We start from the raw sequence: 19,775 nt of genomic DNA on the forward strand, positions 1-19,775 counted from the left end.
ACAGATTTTAATGTCTATATAATGAGTCCCTTTTCCTTAAAGTTAATTTGTAGGAAGCATTAAATGGTAAGAAGCCTGCCGACTTAATTTGGTTTTACACATCCAGAGAAATTCCCCTTCCAGTGATGATCTAGTTATCATTTTACCTTGAAAAAAGTCAGGAGAATTAGCTTGTGCTGTGGATGTTAAATGCCTTGAGATGATTTACATGTGATTTTGTGCCGGTTGCAGGCTTCCCTGTGCCTGGGCAGGTTGGTGCCCCCGGCTTCCCTGGTGAAAGAGGAGAAAAAGGTGACCAAGGATTTCCAGGAGTATCTTTGCCAGGACCAAGTGGAAGGGATGGGACTCCGGGCCCTCCAGGTCCCCCCGGCCCCCCTGGGCAGCCTGGCCACACGAGTAAGTTCCCTCTGGGCTGGTTGCATGTAATGTCTGAGCAGATCTGGGGCACCAGGCAGACCCAGGCGGGGTGCCATGACAGCTCTCCAGGGTTAGAGCGTAGCACAAAGCTTGGTGTCCAGTTATGTGTTAATTATTCATATCTTGTTTGGGTATTTTCACAGAATTAGCCATGCTACTAAAAGAAATAGTTAAAAAAAAAAAAAACTGGTTTAGAAGAATAAGTAATGTGTTAACCAGCTGAGTCTCCTGTATCTAAAAAGTTAAAAAGCAAACCAGTTGAGTTGCGTAATTTTTATTGAAAACAAAATGTTTTCTACTTTATCTGGAGGTACAAACTAACACACACACATACACACAGCAGGGATGAGGGGATTGCATGAGTAAAATCCAGACTCCAGGAAAGCTGAGCATATAACACTGAAACCGTGATTAGTGAAGATGGTCCTGTGATTGCAACAACATCAAAGCAAACGATAAGAAAATATCAGAGGATTTGAGTCAACCAGCCCAATGGGAGTGTGTTCAGATTTCCCAAGCAGGCCTTTGGGACCTGCTGGATCTGTGACAACACGTGCTCTGAGGACACCTAAACACAGATCCTCCGTGTGGTTGATCAGAGGAGGAATCACAGACTCTAAGTACCAGTGAGATTTCCGTGCTAGAATTTAAACCCATTGCTACGAAAGGGAGTCCCTATGGACAAGGCTACTGCAGAACGCCAGACAAGGCCAGGAGGGGACCATTGGTTCCAGATGAATCTGGGCGGGAAAAAGGATGGAGCATATGTTACATTATGGGATTTCCTCCTCTTCTCTGGTGATTTTGTCAAATGTCGAAAATGAAGATGAAATATTTAAGTCCTGGAGACACCCAATCCAAAGCCACTTTTTCTCTGTGTTTCTGCGAGAAGACTGTGAACACATCAGAGGGGCCTTTGGGTTCCAGATTCATCCAACAGGGATGGGGGTGCCTTTGATGCCTCAGGCCCTGTTCTAGGAGCAGCAACAAAACTCACAAAATGTCCTGTCCTCCTGGAGCGTGCGTTCAGTGGGGGAGGCAGGGACAAGCCAGAGAGATGAGTGACCCATTTGGATTGTGGGAGATAAGTAGAGAGGATAAACACAGCGGGAATGTGACAGGGAGTGCTGGGTGGGGTGGGACCATGGTTTCAGATGGAGCGATCCACAGAGACAAGGAGGTGAGGGAGCCCATCCTGGGGAAATCTGGGAAAGGGGCATTTTCTTAGATATTTGTAATTTTGCAAGTACCAAAATATAAACTTTCCAGTATTGTTAATTGAGCAGGATATGTTGGCTGAACACATTATAATATCTACCATTCCGATTTTCCAGGTTACCTTTTTCAGTCAATGTAAATTAAATAGTTCTCAAACACAGACTATTAAGTGATAATTTAGAAATGAGATTTTTATTCAGATGTATGAGTACGTTAAAGAGGAGACATCTTAAAGCTACTGCTACCTGGGGACCTCTCCCTGCACATTTACCATGCAATGTTGAGATTTCTACGTCCCAGGTCTGCCTCTGTGCTCCTGTCCCGGTAGTCACGGCCAGCACCAAGCCAAGTGGCTGCAGAGACCCTCAATGAGCAGGCATTGTAAAACGTGACCTCTGCACTTGCACTCGGAACTCCTGTTGTTAGAAATAATCACTGTATTCTTGCTTTAGATGTCATGTTATCTTAAATTGACTTTGGTGAAGACGTATCATTGCTTTTTTACAAGGGATGTGAAAGGATTCTGGTTGAGGTGAGGCAGGCAGGAGGTATGTTCTGGAAAAGGAGTGTAATAATTATATGCCTTTCGGTATTCATGAGCCTACGTTCCTCAGGTTGGGGAATTAATATACCTTAGGCTGGTAGGGCTGGGAAACGTGTGTTCTTTATAGCTGAGTGATTAGGGACTGTTCTTTGAAACATACAAACAGAGTCCACTTTGTCCAAGATGGACAGTCTCTGTTGTGCATTGGTCGAAGGGCAACCAGGAGCTCAGCAGGACAGAAGAGGACAGGAGCAGGTCCACGGCAGTGGCTGTGCGGACAGCTAGTTGTCAACCAGCTCAGGCTTTCTCACTTGTGCTTTGTCGGGAGAAGCTCGGGGAAAAAGAAGTGAGCAGCACACGAAGAAAGAAGGCTTTCTCCCTGACTTCAGTTCTTACACACCTGAAACTGATTTTTTCTGCTGAGCTCAAACCAAGTCCTCAACAGGGAGGTTTTGGCTCTTTGCAGGCATTCTTGTTCTACCTGGAGTGGTGGGAGCTGGAAGGTTCGACCATGGTAAATGCACTCAAGCCAGAAGGAGGGCCCCACTCTGGACCCAAGGCCCCTCCCATTGCAAGAGACTCAGGGTGTCCAGTGACTGCCATGGTCTCTGTCCTTGATTCTGTCTACCACAAGAAGACCCTGCTAGCAGGAGCAGGGGTTTCAGCTCTATGTGCACGTTAGGGTTATGGTCATGGAGGAGTGCCCAGGCGGAAATGCTCTATGTTAAATAGTTCACTCTGCCTTATTCTTCAAAGATACTAGAGAAGGAAATATAAACGATTACAGGGTGTATCCTCAAAGATACTGAAGAAGGAAATATAAACTCCATCACACGGTGTATCCAAACTCTAAGACAATACTTTTTCTTTTTTTTTTTTTTTTTACAAGCACCCACGACATATGGTATTTGCATTACTGTAATTTATTTTTATGCCTCTTTACGTAAATCATGCTCAGACTTGAATGTGGACAATGAGAGGCATTTCCTCACGGAAAGGCTGCATCTCTAAAATAATGATTACTTGGCTGTAAATTTGCTTAGGGGAAAAAGAGGAATAGAATTGTTCTGGTTTCTGCTTTGACTTAACAGATGCATGACCATGGAGACATGACAACTTCTTTGAGCCTCAGCTTCTTAGTCTGTAAAATAAGGATGATAGTACGTACTTGACAAGGTGAAAATGAAATAATGTATGGGACAGGGCTAATCAACTAAAAAATGCTTTAACGTTTGTGACATAGACATGCTAGCAGCAATCGCTTGGGATGGTGAGTGGATGATGCGCTATGTGTACTGATTGCGTTTTGCAGTTGATCACTTTGGATTGATTATTTGGAAGCAAACTAAAGCTGGATTTCTAATCCTTATCAAACAGCCTAAAATATTTTAGTTTTATAATAGAGATTGAATTAAGAGAGGGTAAAAATACCTGGCTGTGATCCTATAACTTTTAAAACTCAATTTCAGATGGGATTGTGGAGTGTCAGCCTGGACCCCCAGGAGATCAGGGTCCCCCTGGAACTCCAGGGCAGCCGGGCTTGACGGGCGAAGTTGGAGAGAAAGGTAAGAGGTTTTTATTTATTTTAAATGGTGGTCATGTCTGTGCATATGATTTTTGCCCCACATACTTGGTGGCTCTGGAGTCAACTTAGGTGGGCTTAGATCTATTCTTCCTGTACTTGGAACTCCCCCCAACTCCATTCCTAGAATGAGTGTCTTCCTGCAACTCAGTGGAGATTGTCCTGGTGGTGCGGGGGGGAAGGTAGAGACAGTCCTGAATGTCAGAGTTGCTGCTCTCGTCTCTTCCCCCGGACCGTGAAGTCATTCTCACCACTGTGGACGTGACCAGCAGGTTAAACTCTCAGACTGATTTGTTGTTGCAGCCTTTCCGTTCAAAGGTTGAGAGGAGTGTTATCAGAGAATGCACACTCTTCCTTCAAGCTGAATCACAAACCTGCACATGGAATGCGCGCTAGCCCTTAAAGCCATGTTTGCGTAATCAGTGTGAGCAAATCTGCTGCGGACGGATTAACCAACTTCACTGTTGGTTCTCAATTTCATTTTCAGTCTGTCCAAGTGTTTGCTGTAACAGCGTCCAGGACCCATGTTAATGTCTTCAGCCATCCTGGGAACAGGTGGATTATCACTGCATCAACAGTCCTGTCTTAGAGTGGAATCAACAATAGATATTCCAATATTTATATGTCTGTTACTAATCTGAGAGTAGAACAAATAGGAAGCCATCCCCCAAAATCAACCTTACTGTGCACCATTTCTGGCTTTGGATTGTAAAGAGTTTTTAGTCTTCAAAAGTCCAAAACACAAATGGTGCATGGAAAACATTCAGCTAGCATCTCAGAATTTTGACAGCCATGTAAGTGATCTTAGAAGTCATCATGGGGTCCCACTGATCAGAGTCCATTGCCATTTGGTTTCTAATGAGTTCCTCTAGTTACCAGGTGCTTAGTGCTTTCTGAGATGGGCTGTTCCATTTTATGACAGACTCTGTAGCCTCTGAAATCTTATTTATCCGTCCCCCGAATCCCAGGAGAAGCGTCTTTCTTCCTGTGTCTTCACACTCCTGCTACCGTGCTGTCAGCCTGCCCAGATGGCTCTGTGTGTCCCCACTCGCCTCGAGCCTTGTGAGCAGAGACGCCCACTGAGTCCCTGGGTGCCCAGAACTGAGTGCATTCTTAGCTCGGTTGCACTGTGCCCATCCCACTGACGGGTTCCTCCGTCCATACTTCGGGGATGTGACCTCCCTGGATTGGCCCTGTTTTCACTTCTGACGGGGGGCCTGCTGGGGTGGAGTGGGCAGTAACAGCCCCCACCGCTGGGGCTGCCGGCCGGGGCCAGGAGGGGAGACTTACACAGTATGTGCTGTGCGCTCTCTGCTGTGGGCTTCTCCACGAGCATTTTTTGCTCTAGATTATGCCCAATTTGGGCCTAGAAACCAGACATTTTAAGATTTAAGACACAAGAATATCTAAGACAACATAAGCCTTTGAGCTCAGTTTGAAAATCAAGACCTCAGATGTTCGCACTCCCGAGGAAGGGCATCTCCTGTTTTTCAGTGCTGTGGTCTGTCTCTTCTTCTGTCCTGGGTGTCAGGGCAGACACTTGTTCTAGCTTTCATGGCCTCTTATTCACGTTGATCATCTGTCAACCAGGAAAGTGCATGAGCTCTACCTATGGTTCAGTAAAAAATGCTAAAGCAAAGAGAAAAGGGACGGGAAGCTTTAGAATTAAAGACAAAGTTACAATGGTCAAATGTTTTCAGGCTGATAGGCAAAATTGAATTTCTGGACCACTTTTTAGTGAAGCAGCCCCTGTCCTTTTGCTGGGAGAAGGGCAGGGATCGTTAAACAGTGTGCCAGTGGTCACATGTGACACATGCTGAAGGCACGGGCGTGTTCATTGACTGAGAGGGGGACACGCATTTGACGGCAGTTCCCACCCGTTAGCAGAGAGCACTGTCTGGAAGAGCCATCTGTTGGATCTGAGAAAACGTGTTTGAGTATAAAACTCTTAATGACAGACTTGCTTGTGCTATTCTCTCAATACCCTGCAGAGACTGCTGCTCACATGTTACGTATAAGCACCCTTGTGTTTCCATTTTTAGGTCAAAAAGGAGATAGTTGTCTCATCTGTGATACGACAGGACTCCGTGGCCCCCCTGGGCCACAGGGACCCCCAGGAGAAATAGGTAAGACCCCAAATGTGAAAAGGACTAGGTGAGAATTTACTTCAGTGTGTTAGCGCCTTCACAGTGAGGCAGTTCTTACCCCAAGACCTAATTGTCTGCATTCAAAACTAAAGCGTAATAAAAAGAATTTGAAGCCATACTTCCAGGATTTGTCCACATTGTTCAAAATTATCAAGCTCATTCAGCTAACTGAGATAACAAACTTAGTTATCTCAAAAGAAGTTACAGGAATTTAGGTTTTTCCTTAAAGTGGTCCCTAGGGGTGCAGGCAGGAGGGCGGGATGGGGGAGGGTCGCAGTCCTGCAGGGTCACTGGTGTGTGTTTGGGCTCCAGTTTTGCCTTTGAGCCCATCTTGAGCGTATCGTTTATTACTCTCAAGATTCTTCAAACGTTCATTCACTTCATACAAAGGCTTTTATGTTCTTGAATCTTGAAAGAGAAAAAGGGTTTTGAAGAAGTGTCTCATGAATGCTGTGCTGCTGTTTCTCCCTGTCTCTTATGAAAGGTTTCCCGGGACAGCCAGGGGCCAAGGGCGACAGAGGTTTACCTGGCAGGGATGGTCTTGAAGGATTGCCTGTAAGTAAACCTGAGTTCACATACATAGTAGAAATTGCCACCAAAAAAAAAAAAAAAAAAAAAAAAAAATCAGCAAAGTTGTACATTTTTGCCTTTGCAAATATGGCTTCTGCCTTCTGTGGGAGCTGGTCAAGTGTGACTGTGTCCAGCAGTGTAGAATTACCTCATGTGACCTTTGTCCCCCTCCCCCACCCCGGGAATGAGCAAGGCTGTTAAATGCAGAACCTGAATGGCAAAGGCCTTTCTTCTCACCTAGCACAATTTAGTTGCTGCTTACCTGTGTTCAGGTGCAGCTGAAGGGTGATGTGCCCTTCTGCAGGGCCTCTGGGATTTCTTGAAACAAATGGTGCCACAAGAGTCACCTCCAAGCAGCTACACGGTAGAGTGAATTGTCCTTCTGCATTACCACTGCTGGTGACAGCACACCCGATAATCTAAAAACCTGTTAGTGAATAGGTTCAGCACCAGTAATTTCTATGGACAGATCAAGGAAAACTGACCCGTTTCCCTTTAGGGACTTGAAATATGTTTTCATTCTTCCTTTTACAGATATGTATTTTCAAAATTCCTATTACCAGCATCTTTCATATAGGTGCTTTTTCAAATCTATAAATGAAAGCTCTCAAACACATTGACATGAAACATCAGTTAAAAAAAATGCCAACTTCTTAGCTTTTCTAGCTTGTTTTAAAAGAAGCCATTAAATAGAAGAGAATAATAAATAACCTCAAATATGGAAGGACGTTATTTTATTGCATATGCTCAGTTCTATTTCTGAAGCTTTGGTACCATTCCTCTCATATTGCCTTTGTTCTTCTAAGCTTTGTGCACATCGACTAGCTTCTACAATTCCTTTCATTCCTTTTTCTTCTTTTTTCTTTTTGCCTGAAAGTGAAAGTCAGATTGTTAGCATGATCCTTTTCTGATGTAGCTCTTGAAAAATTTTAATTTTTTAAGGTATTGCTGGAAGCATCTCTAAGGGAGGGCCAGGGTAAAAGTAGCTGACGTGGGAATGAAATGGCTGGAATTCAGCAATAGTTTCTCCTTTTGAAGTTAGAACTTGGGCTTCTGCTTTCCAGAGCTTCCCTGATGCCTGGGGAGCTGAGTTGGAAGTTGCAATTGTTTAAAATATTTCTAAATAAATTAGGAGTTCAAATAGCTGGGAAGCCCCTACTGTAGCAGGATCAAAGACGTTGAAGGAAGCAGGAAAGATGCTTTTAACCTCTGTCACCGCCTTTATCTCCTTGGCTTTTCCAGTGGACTTCCTGCCTCAACTCTGGCTGAAACTCAGCCCAGACCCCCCCACCCCCAAATCAAATAAAAATGGGCAAAGAGGAAAAAGGTGAGAGAGAGAGACAGAGAGCGAGAAGGGCCACTGAGCAGAAATCATGCTAAGGAAAAAAAAATAAAGAAAATGTGCAACAAAAATTCTCCTCCCTACGCCTTCTTTCTTTAAGTGGATGGAAAAAGTCTCTAACAATGGATTTGTGGGCAAATAATTGAATTAAGAAGATAGTCATTTTTCTTTTATTCAAAGCTATATCATAGCTCCATGGTTTAACCAGCTCAAAAACGAGGTTCTCTTTTTTGGCTGGAGGCTGAAAGAGCTGTCCGTGAGCCCACAGAGCACACTGGAGAGGAGATTGAAACTAAAAAGGTGAAACACTCTGTGTTTTCATGCAACACAGATAGCATTTCTGTGGCACCTCGTTTTGCAAACCGAGCGTGTGGTTTTGGGAAGGAATGGCGGATCACACGAGGCTGACCCCAAGCAAGATAATGAAGCCCAGGTCAGTCCAGGCTGGTTTCAGTTTCGAGGTTCATGGTCACTGGGAGGATTAGTGGAAACTGACCCTCCCTGACTCCCCCCAGTGGCACCACCACTTAGAAGCAGACGGCACCTGTGCAATCTTCTCTGGTTAATGCAGCCAATGCTGAATTTTCAAGGCAGTATTTCATTCCTCAGCATTTATCTTAAGGGATATGGATCAAAATACCTTTGAACCATTTAGAATCAAGAAGTTCTGTGGCAAAGAAGCCATATGAAATGTCTTAGGGTCACCAATGTCACTGTTTTAAAAATCTAGATTCCTCCCTTAAACAGAATGATGGCTGATAAGGTCACCATTGTTAAAATAAAGGATTATATTTCTCACCCTAAAATTGTAGTATTGGAAAGCTTTATGTTTTTAGGCTGTGAGTAATCACCATAAAATAATGTATGCTTTCAGGTTGAGAAAAACATACATTGGTTATAATTTCTTACATTGGTATTTATTTTTTATTGATGAATATTGCCAGTTCAACATATACTCCTTCTAGCATCTTCTTGGTTGCAAATATCAAGGATAGAAAGATAGGAAACCTTGGTCCTGCCCTCAAAGCCCTGAAATACAAGTAGAGAGACAGATCTACAAACAAATTTTAATGAAGCAAAGAAATTTCTAGAATGAGGACTATATACTACAAGGCAGTCTGTGCATACAGGAAGAGCTAACATAGAGGAGTCTAATGTTAGCTGGGATTTAAGGATGCTTAGGAGCTAATATTAACTCAAGAGAAGCAGTTGGAAACTATCACAACACCTTTCAATTAAATAACAAATTCTCTGTAACTCTCTGCTAAAATGTCTGGCAGGTGGCTGGTAGAAATAATTTGTTGCCATTTTGGGGATCAGAGCAAATAGACGATGTCTTCCACCTTTCCTGCTAGATCCAAGTGCAGCGTCCTGAGTTACAGGGGTATTCTAGGACAGGCAGCTCAGACCAGCTGGGGCTATGCGGTAGAATCTTCTGTCATGATGTTCAAACTGGCAGCCACTGGCCAGTGATGGCTATTAAGCCGTTGAAATGTGGTTAGTGTGACTGAAGAACTGGATTTTTATGTCATTTCATTTAAATTCCTAAACAATATTGAATAATGCATAGAGTCTCTTTGACTCTCTCCATACGTTCAGGGGCTGAGCGGCGTTGGATGTGTTTCCAGGAGGCAGTGCGTCATGATTAGCTTAGGAAGGGCACCTGCTCCCCTCCTCATCCTGCATTGTTTCAGCTCTTAAGAAGCAATGTGGGCAGGAAAATAAGGCAGCCCCATACACGTTAGTCCCAAATCTGCTATTTGTCTGACTTAGAGCAGGACACAGAACTTCTTCAAGTGCAGCGTCCACACTTGCACAGTGGGCAGGTTTTACCAGATGTGCCTAATTCTCATCAGCACCCAGCAGGTGTGACCGTAAAGTAGAAGCTTTGCAGGCAGAAATGCGTCCATCTGGGTCCCAGCCCCAGCACTTCCTGGCTGTGTGGTGTTGGATCTATCACCCAAGAAGTAGCTGCTGCTTTTTCTGCTAAGTCCTGGTTTTAGTGTTTTCCCTGCAGAATTGTAATAAGGATTAAAGGTGACACATAACGACAGTAGGTGAGTCATCAATGGCAGCCATTTTTTAAATCTAAAGATTGTACAAATTTTGGGTTGTCCTTGGTTGTCCAGCTCCTTCCTTTGAGAAGTCTGTATTATGCGCACACACGTGTGTGATTCACATAGATCTGGGAACCTTTGGAAGGAGTTTATGAAAAGGAGTTCAAATTAAATGAATTGTGCGAGAGTTCAGATTCCTCCAGGTCAGCAGGGAGTCGGAAGATGCCTTTCTCAGGCCTTAGGGAACAGGCCATTGAAACAGTTACTGAATGTTTCCACGTGAATGCCGGCTCCCAGGATGCTGGAGGGGAAACTGTTGGTGGGTGCGGGCATTCCTTACAGATTTAACTTTCCAGGAACTGAGAATGTTCTAGTGTGTGTCTCTTGGGAAAATCCCTTCAACTCTTCTGACTCTGAAAATAACTAATTATAGAGTTGGCCCAGCGCTCACTTCCAGGGGCTGCTTCTCTTGCTGGTGCCCTGGAAGTTCTTATCTCTTCCAGAGTTGGGGTGTGAGCGTAAAAGGAAAGCTGCTCCGTGTCAGTGGTGACCGGACTTGGACAACACTGGTTGTCCCCTCTCTCCCTGCTGCTCCACAGCCACCTGTGCGCAGAAGCCGCTCCTGCAGTTTCTGGGCCCAGCGAGCCACACATGGGCACCTCCTGCCCGGGGCTGAAATGACCGTGGGTGTGTGACAGTAGCAGGGGAAAGGAAGCTGCCTGAGGACCATTCTAAGAGCTGAGTACCCAAGGCCACACCATCACCCCCTGCCCCTTCCCAGGCTGCTTGGAATGTCTCATAAAGATGAGTGTTTTTCAGAAAAACACAAGAAGTTCGGCTGAGTAGGATTTTGCCGTGGAATTACTGGTTTCTTCTAGAAAATGAATAATGAGGTCTGATTATGTGACCATTCTGCAGGGGGTGGCTTCTTGAGTCTGTTGGCTGTGCTACTGTCACACTGGTTCGTGGGGAGCGTGGTTTCACGAGGCTTTGTTCCTGCAGGGCCCGCAAGGCGCACCAGGGCTGATGGGCCAGCCCGGAGCCAAGGGAGAACCTGGCGAGATGTATTTCGACCTGCGGCTCAAGGGTGACAAAGGAGACCCCGGTTTTCCAGGCCAGCCCGGCATTCCAGGGAGAGCAGGGTCTCCTGGGAGAGACGGCCATCCGGGTCTTCCCGGGCCCAAAGGCTCCCCGGTATGTTTATTTCCAGACTCGGAACAGACTTGAACATTTGCAAATGTGCATCTGCAAAGAGTAAAGGAATAAATAATTTGAATCGCATCTATATATTTTCATTTGGATGATGATTGACACAAATGAACTTGTTTCATGGTTCCCGGAAGGACTCAGGTCTGTAAACCTGGGTGTGGGTGGTGTAGACTTCAACAATTGGGTGATAATGGCTCAGTCTCTTCAGCTGTGTTTGGGGAACTGAACAGACCAGTTTTCGCATCTCTTCACCTTGCATACAGGTGAAATCTAAAGTTAACGGTGATCGGGTTATTGTTTAAAAGAGGATTCCAGATAGAAACCTCTTATTATCTGGAGTATCTCCCTAAGTAGGGTGCGGGAGGGAGAGTGACTGCTCAGCTGAGGGAAAAGAATGCTGGTTTCACTTATTAACTAGAGTGGCCCTGCTGGGGGGCTGCTGCGGTGAATGAATAGTGGAAGCCGGTTAAACTCTGGCACTCATTGACTACGATGGCCGAGGAATGCGGCATGGGCAGGGATGCCAGTGCGTCTACTGATAACGGTTTTTCCTTCTTTCCACATCAGGGCTCCATAGGATTGAAAGGAGAACGTGGCCCCCCTGGAGGAGTGGGATTCCCCGGCAGTCGTGGTGACACCGGCCCCCCTGGGCCTCCAGGATTTGGTCCTATCGGCCCCATTGGTGACAAAGGACAAGTGGGCCTTCCTGGGGGCCCTGGGTCTCCAGGCCTGCCAGGTGAGGCCTGAGAACCTCGAGGTGCAGCCTCCAGGTGCATGAGAATCCAGGGCTCAGAGAGGCAGGGGACCTACCACTTGGCGAACCTGCGTCCTTAAGGCCACATGTGGCCTTCTAGGTCCTTAAATTCGGCCTTTTGACTGAATCCAAATTTTACAGAACAAATCCTTTTATTAAAAGGGGTGCAGCAGAGAAGAATGAAGCTTTGCTTGCCTCCTTTGGTGCTTAAAAAAGAACAATCTTGAAATCAGAACTGAAGTCAGCCTTTAGGTAGGAGTAATATCAAACCGAGGTCACTTTTTTTCTCTTCATCTCTTTTCTGTTTTTTCTTGATGAGCCACCCATTTTGCCCTCTGTATGCCCCAAGCTATGTGACCTCCGCCTCTCCACTGACACATAGGTGCCTGTTGAGTAACTTTACAACAGTTGCTATCTCATGATGGCTGCTTAATTCCATGCTGGTTTCAGCCATCTGCTGACCATTTTTCAGGTGGTTCATGTGCCGAGCACTACGCTGAATGCTGACAAGAGATGGTCTCTGCCCTTGCACGGCCTGTCCACATGTTTCCCAGAGACCCTGGGGCAGGGACTCCCCGAGTCATTCTCTACCGTATTATCAGGGCCGGAGGGGAAAAGGCTGTGGCCCTGGGCCTTGCACACAGTGGGTGCTCAGTAGTGACACGGTACACTCTTACGGTTCCCTAGAAGACCCTGGAGTGGGAATGGCTGGTGTGTAGAGGAGGGAAGAAAGGTGCATTACTAGGACATTTTTAAAAGTTGTAAAAGGGAATGAAGGGACTTAGAGTGATTAAAAATGTGTGACAAGTAAACTCTGAAAGACGTAGTAACTAAGTAGCCGGGTAATCAAAGCATCCAACAGGAATGATGTTGGAACAATTACACCGCACCCTTCTTGCTCACACATTTGCCAGTTCTATAGGTCACCATATAGCTAGCCCAGCTATTATCGATTCCTGTCCCCATGTGAGGCTATTATTTCATAGTTAAGACAAAGTGTAAAGCTCATCAACATTCCAACATGGGAAATATTATCCAGTCTTGATGGGAGTCCAAGTGTCGCATTCTGATGTGTCTGTTATCATCATTCCGAGTTTTGTTTAACCACTGAGTGCTCAGCACTGTTAGGACTCCGCTGGCAATTGTTCTTTGTCTAGCAAGGGTCCCAGACATGTCTCTTCTATGAGTCCTGTAGCAGGAGGGTGACACTGGGCAAAGGCACCTCCGATCACTTTCCCTCCTCATTCCACAGTCAGCAAATCAATTGTTCATTGTGCTGTGATGCCTGCAAATTTGCAGAGCTGTAAGAAGGAATTAGACTTTCTTTTTGGCCAGAAACTACCATCAGAAAAACTAAATGTGTACTTCCAGATATCTCCTAGCGAGATGAGGGATGAAGGGTCCTGAAGGAGGATTGTTCATGGTGGGGTTGATCCTGTGCCCACGGTCTGTAAGGTTCCTTGGCCATCCAGGCCCAGTCAGCTTCGAGATTAGAAAACTAGCCTTCTTTGATCTGCCAGAGCTGTGTTTAACTTTGGTGATCGTAAAAGCCTGGTTCCCAGGGACGTAGCCGATAGCAGATATTTTCTAGGGTCAGTCAGTTGGCGTTTCCCACAGTCTATAGATAAAGAATGTGCTGGCTGCTCTGGGGCAGCCCCACATATCTGGAATTCTTACAAGGTTTGTGAAGATTCAGTGCACACGTCCTTGGAGGTGATCCCCTCTGTCCTCTCTTGATAGCTGGATCCTGACACCCAGTGGATCTCCCAGGCATGAACGGCCGGGCAGCTGGGCCTGCCTTCCTGGCTGGGAAGCGGGAGGGGTGGTTTTCCTGTGCTACTCAGGGGGCACAAAGCTGCCCCGCTGCACCGATTTAGCACCGAACGAACACAATTTGGGTCAGCCTCAGAGCAACTTAGAATTTGTGTGACAAGTTGAAAGAAAACAGTAAAACCATTTTTGGTTTTTTGAGACAGGCTCATTAAGAAATTGCCCAAGGCCATCCACTTTATATTGTGGATTTTTCAGCTTTTCCTGACTCTAAGTTTGGACTCTTAAGGAATTCTTGAAACAAACATCTTGATCATTTTGGACATACGTTTTGGGAAGAATGGTAGCTCTCTGGAAGATTCTAGAAACGTAGAGGGAAGAAATGGAAAATGTGGACAGCGGCTTCTCTCTCTGGGCGCACACGTTGCCATGAGACGACATGGTGTAGTGGCTCACACGCCGAATGTCTTTGTCTTTGTCCCCAGGTCCAAAGGGTGAAGCAGGAAGAGTCGTTCCCCTTCCAGGCCCCCCTGGAGCAGAAGGACTTCCGGGATCCCCAGGTTTCCAAGGGCCTCAAGGTACCGTTAGAATTCCAGCCCACCTGGGTACCGTGGGAGCTCCCTCACGTTCTTCGCACGCTGACCATTGGTCTTTCTCACAACAGGTGACCGAGGCTTTCCTGGAACGCCGGGAAGGCCAGGCCTCCCGGGAGAGAAGGGCGCTACAGGCCAGCCAGGGATTGGATTTCCAGGGCCCCCTGGCCCCAAAGGTAAACCTGACTCATGACCCCTTTGGTCCTCCTGTGGATCCGGTGAGAAAAGAGGAGGTAGCAGACATAAAATACCACACGTTAGTGACCCAGGTGTTAACTGGGGCTTTCAAAAGCGTCCATGCAGTTTTGAGGACGGGGATTTCAATGGCTTTATGCGACGGATGCCTCGCGGCGGAGGAGTTTGGTTCTAGAGAAGATGGGACTTTAGGATTGTGCACACTGCCTGGGCACCGCCGTAGGTGGCATTTGTTTAAAACCCACCCTCAAGGGGTTTCTCCTTATCAGAGGAGAAAACTTGCATGCACCAGGGTGGGCTTGGGAGTCAGAGACAGGGCTTTGCTCCTAGGAGAAAGACCCCTGTGGAAAGGGGTGTCCCCACAGGGCACTGGCATTTTAGAACCATCACTTCCTTCTGAAAACAGTAAGGAAGTAATGAGGGCAATTTCACCTTTTTTCTTTTTCTTCTTTTTTCACATTTCTTAGGTCTACTTGTTTATTGGGTAGACTCTGATTAATAGACTTGTCATTACAGACCTTGGGTCCATGGCTGAGAAGAAGGTGCTGTGAGCATCAAAAGGGGTGTGTTGTGTAAGGAAGTTTGTCTTCATACGACACACCCTGTGACCAAAACTTCCCCAGCCTCCCAGACTTTGTTTCTAGAGGCTCCACGTCACACCCTCGCGTGGACTGTTGTGCTTGGGGAACCGTAGACAGCAGCGCTTTTCTGCAGGAGCCGTGTGATGCACACACACGAGGCTACTTCTGCCAGGCTCAGAGGGCAGCAGACCCTCTGTGTTCAATTGGGACAGATGCTAAGGGCTTCTCCGTGCCCGTGGACTCACCATGTCCCACGGGAGTGCCCTGTCACCGTCACCACGGAAGGCCTCCCTCACAGAGGCCCGTGGCCCCTACCCCTGCATGGAGGCGCAGGCGTGGGGGTTAGATGCACTCACTCCCGGACCCCATCTGTGTAGTAGCTGCACCACGAGGGCGATTCAGGCCTACGCCTCTGCAAGCTTACACGTCACCACTGAGCATCACATGTAAAGGGTCTGAACCTGTGGTTGCCAATGTCACTGCCCATCAGCACCTAAAAAGCCCATCAGAGCCGAGCCCAGTGGCTCACACCTATGGTCCCAGCTACTTAGGAGGCCCAGGTGGGAGGATTTATTGAGCCCAGGACTTCGAGACCTGGGGCAATGAAACGTAGTGAGATCCATCTCTAAAAACAAACAAAAGCCCATCCGAGCCTCTAGGAGCGCGGCCCAGACAGTTGTTAGATGTCTGGTGGCTCCAGGGTGGGTGCAGCCTAGTGTGAGAGCCAGTGGTCTGAAGTGCTCCTCAAACTTCAATGTGTTCACAGATCACGTGGGATCTTGTTAAAAAGTGGGTCTGACTTAGCAGATCTGCAGAGTCTGCATTTCTCACGAGGTCATGGTCATGCTCTGGCCCCTCCAAAGTGCCCCTCTCAGTCTTCAAATGCCAAGGGAGTTATTTGTTCCTACTGGGGAAGTAGGGCAGGAAACAACAGTTGAGGAGATAGAACAAAGAAGAGGAGGAGAATCAGTGTGAGAGAGAAAGAGCAGAGCACAGGTGCCGGAAGGGTGGGCTCATCTGGCCTCTCAGGGTCACCTCCAAAGGGCTTGTTTGGTGACCATCTCGAATCAGGTCAGAGACGTTCGGGCAAGTGTAGGAAAAGTAAAGAAAGCGGGGAATGGCATTATCACTGGGCCGATTATGTTGACTCTTCCGCACAGGTGTTGATGGCCTACCTGGAGAAGTGGGAGCCCCTGGGAGTCCGGGTCGCCCAGGATTTAATGGCTTACCTGGCAGCCCGGGTTTGCAGGGCCAAAAGGTGGGTGTGACGTTCTCTAGATTGCTCTCTCCCCCTCAGCTTTTTATTAGTGGGACACAGAAAATGGGGGTTATTAATCTCACAGGATAGGCTGGACCAAGATGTTTTGTTTTTCAGTGAAATGGCATAGACTAGAAAATACCAGAGTACATAGCACATGGCGGTAAATATTTTGAGGGGAGACATCTGTCTGATTTTGTGAAACATTTGTTTTAGTCTTACGAAACTTTATGAGATGTTTTTGTGCATGTGCGTGCCGGGTCCCGGTGTGAAATGTGTTTCTCATGGCTGGCGGCAAAGGAACAGCTGCGGGGAAGCCTCTGTCACACAGTGGTCACAGCCAACCAGGGGGTTTCTCAGTGCAGGTTCCCAGCCTCGGCGCCTGTGGCATTCTGGGTCCAAAATCCTTTTCCGTGGGGTGGCCCTGTGCCTTGCAGGACCTTTGGCAGCAGCACTGCTGGCCTCTGTCCCTGAGACATCAAGAAAGCGCCCCTACCCTCAGCTGTGACAACTGAAAACATCTCCAGACATTGCCAAATGTCACCTGTGGGGCAAAAGTGTCCCTGCTTGAAAACCACTGGTCTAGTGTGACTTTGGGATTCTCTTTGCCCTCAAATACTCTTCTAGCAACTTGCTTATACTCAAAATTCTGCTCAGCAAGTGTGAGTGGCCATTAAATGGGGAGGGTGGGGACCCTGCAGCTTTGGGGCCACATGTGGCCTTCTGGATCCTTGAGTGCAGCCTTTTGACTGAATCCAAATTTTACAGAACAAATCCTTTTAATAAAGGATTAAAAAGGTCAGTTGAAGGGCCGAGCGCGGGGATTTGAAGGCCACATGTGGCCTTGAGGCCGCAGGTTCGCCATCTCATCCTTGCATGTTCTGATTATAAGGAACGGAAGTGAAATTGCTGGAAGGTGTTGGTGCTAAATGAGAGAAAGAGCCGAGGGCAATAGATAGATTTTGTGGATGGCAGAAGCAGGTTGGGTCGGCTCGCTGTCTATCAGGAGAAGGCAGGTGGCCCCATGGTCCTGGGGGAGCTCCTTCCTAAGAGATGCCTGGCATCGTGGTGCCTTCTCTGCGTGGCAGAGACGGAAGGGAAGGCTTTGGAAGTCTGTCTTTATATAACATGCAGCAGCTTCCCTTTATAATGTATGTTTGATTTGAACATTTAGTCAACTGTGGTGGCGTGTGGATCACCTTAAGCATGCAAGGCTCAGGAGTTAGTGAATGCCAAATGGAATTGGAATGAAGGATTTGATTTGTGATTTGAACTAGTGTGCTTTTTAAAGAATCCTTTGGATGGAGTTCCTTCCATTGTGCAAATTTCCTGCTGGGACATGAGAGAAGTACCCAGTACCCCCTCATGTCCTCCTTATCTGGAAGTGTCACTTGCATGGAGTGGAGTGCTGTCATCTCACATCCACCTACTTGCTTCAATGAGTACAAGCACAGTCTACGTCTGTGTCTAAACTGAGGCTATTTCCAATGTGCCCTTGCTCTCCAAAATACTTCCTTCATTTCTAATCAACTGTATTTGTCAAAACCCCTGTATTCATGTGGTAGTTTTAAATGTTTAATTTGCTGTGAAAGCCTTCATTTATATTAAAAACTGTGTCAGTGGTATCCGTGCTAGCTCTGGAACTTTCCCATCTCTTAAGAAGCACTCGGTTAACTGGTCACACATCATATTTGGCATTTTGTCAGTTATTTAGGGTCATCTCTTCCTCACAGGCGCAGGCGGCAGGGCTGAGGGGACAAGCTTGGGTCAGATGCCCTGGTAGAAGGGCATTCTGTGGGGAGCCTTGGTTTTCCTCCTCTGTGAAGTGAAAACAACAAAAATTATCCATCTTTGGGGCGTGTGGTGAGATTAAAAGGAAATAATAGGTGTGAGGAACTTTGCAAACTTTTATGAAGAGTTTAACAGATATTCTTACTAAATGCACTGGCAGTACCCATTACGTGTTCACTTATGCTATTGGCTTGATATAAATATTGACTTTGTGGGTCAATTTGCTTCTCTGTGCTTTGGGGATTTTCAGGGGGAGCCGGGAGTTGGTCTACCAGGACTGAAAGGGTTGCCAGGTCTTCCCGGCATTCCCGGCACACCCGGGGAGAAGGGGAACATCGGGGCATCAGGCGTTCCTGGAGAACACGGAGCAATTGGCCCCCCTGGGCTGCAGGGAATCAGAGGTAACTTCCTACAGATCTATCCAGACTGCTTCAAAAAGTGGGCGTGCTTATCTTTGTATTTCCAGAGCACCTACCAGGTATACACTAGGTATACCTACGAGGTAACACGTTTGTTGAAAGAATGATGAAAATCCTAGTTTAGAGCTCATGGTTTCCTGCCATTGTGGCCCATTTTGTAAGTGGGAAGTGTCTGCTACTGTTTCTACAGTTCATTCACAATCTTTCCCTCCAGGTGACCCTGGACCTCCTGGACTGCCGGGCCCTGCAGGATCTCCAGGAGCTCCAGGAATAGGCCCCCCCGGAGCTAGGGGCCCCCCTGGAGGACAGGGACCCCCAGGGGCATCAGGTGATGTGACATTCTCCGAGAATCATCCCTTCTCTAAAGCGTGGTCACGGTGGTCTGGGAGATGATGCTGGAGGGGAGATGAGCACGATTTGTGAAATAAAAGGAAAGAAGTAAATTCCAGTTTGTAAAGTTAGGTTTGCTTGTTTGCTTGAATGTAGAGTCATAGATTTCTATTCCTTCCTGCCACTGAGACTGGTTTACGTGCCAAAGAGATCTTTCCTGTATTGTATATTCAATAGCTTAAAATTTTACTCAAAATGATGTCTCTATATTATCCTTCCGTAGGGGGGTTAATAAGTTGCAGATAATTTAAACTAATTGAGTCCATATCTAGAAGTTTCTATTGACTTCAGTGGTAATAATCTTAGAATTAAGGTGGTGAGGGCAGAATAGGGTAAACCAATCAGGGAGAAATGGTTCAGAAAAATGAGCTGTAAACTCTGCTAAAAGCCATTCTCATTTCACCCGACCTCAGGCCCTCCTGGAATAAAAGGAGAGAAGGGTTTCCCTGGATTCCCTGGACTCGACATGCCGGGCCCTAAGGGAGATAAAGGTGCTCAAGGACTTCCCGGCTTAACAGGACAGTCGGGGCTCCCTGGCCTTCCTGGCCAGCAGGGGACACCTGGAATCCCCGGGTTTCCAGGTAAATGGTTTTGGAACTTCTGGCTGGATGGAGGACAAGGAAACAGGCCTTGCCTCATCCTTTCCGTGACTCTTAGCGTTTACCATCCATGTTCCAAGAGGGGAAATGTTCACGGTCCTCCCCTCTGTCCGCAGGTCCCAAGGGAGAGATGGGCGTCATGGGGACCCCCGGGCAGCCGGGCTCGCCGGGACCAGCAGGTACTCCAGGATTACCGGGTGAAAAAGGTAGGAATCCATGTCTCTCTCGACGCTCCTTGGGAAATTCTCAAATTGTCAAAGTCATGTGTCATTTCGAGGGATAATGAGTGAAGTTAAGAAGATCAAGCAGGGGCTGGGAGACGCCCCTTGCCCAGTGGGC

General features: G+C 47.0%; 1 protein-coding gene across 1 annotated transcript in view; it reads left to right on the forward strand.

Annotated features, from left to right (window-relative positions):
• Window positions 1–19,775, forward strand: part of COL4A1 (collagen type IV alpha 1 chain) — a 147,366-nt gene that overhangs the window by 101,709 nt on the left and 25,882 nt on the right. The window contains exons 21-33 of the mRNA XM_045567351.1: window positions 232–396; window positions 3,649–3,744; window positions 5,804–5,887; window positions 6,393–6,463; window positions 10,880–11,071; window positions 11,654–11,822; window positions 14,096–14,188; window positions 14,275–14,379; window positions 16,140–16,237; window positions 18,279–18,429; window positions 18,662–18,775; window positions 19,251–19,418; window positions 19,553–19,642. Of these exons, the coding sequence (XP_045423307.1) occupies window positions 232–396; window positions 3,649–3,744; window positions 5,804–5,887; window positions 6,393–6,463; window positions 10,880–11,071; window positions 11,654–11,822; window positions 14,096–14,188; window positions 14,275–14,379; window positions 16,140–16,237; window positions 18,279–18,429; window positions 18,662–18,775; window positions 19,251–19,418; window positions 19,553–19,642 (1,596 nt within the window). The remainder of the gene's footprint in view (window positions 1–231; window positions 397–3,648; window positions 3,745–5,803; window positions 5,888–6,392; window positions 6,464–10,879; window positions 11,072–11,653; window positions 11,823–14,095; window positions 14,189–14,274; window positions 14,380–16,139; window positions 16,238–18,278; window positions 18,430–18,661; window positions 18,776–19,250; window positions 19,419–19,552; window positions 19,643–19,775) is intronic.

This window comes from Lemur catta, chromosome 13 (assembly GCF_020740605.2).
Source record: "Lemur catta isolate mLemCat1 chromosome 13, mLemCat1.pri, whole genome shotgun sequence".
NCBI lineage: Eukaryota > Metazoa > Chordata > Mammalia > Primates > Lemuridae > Lemur > Lemur catta.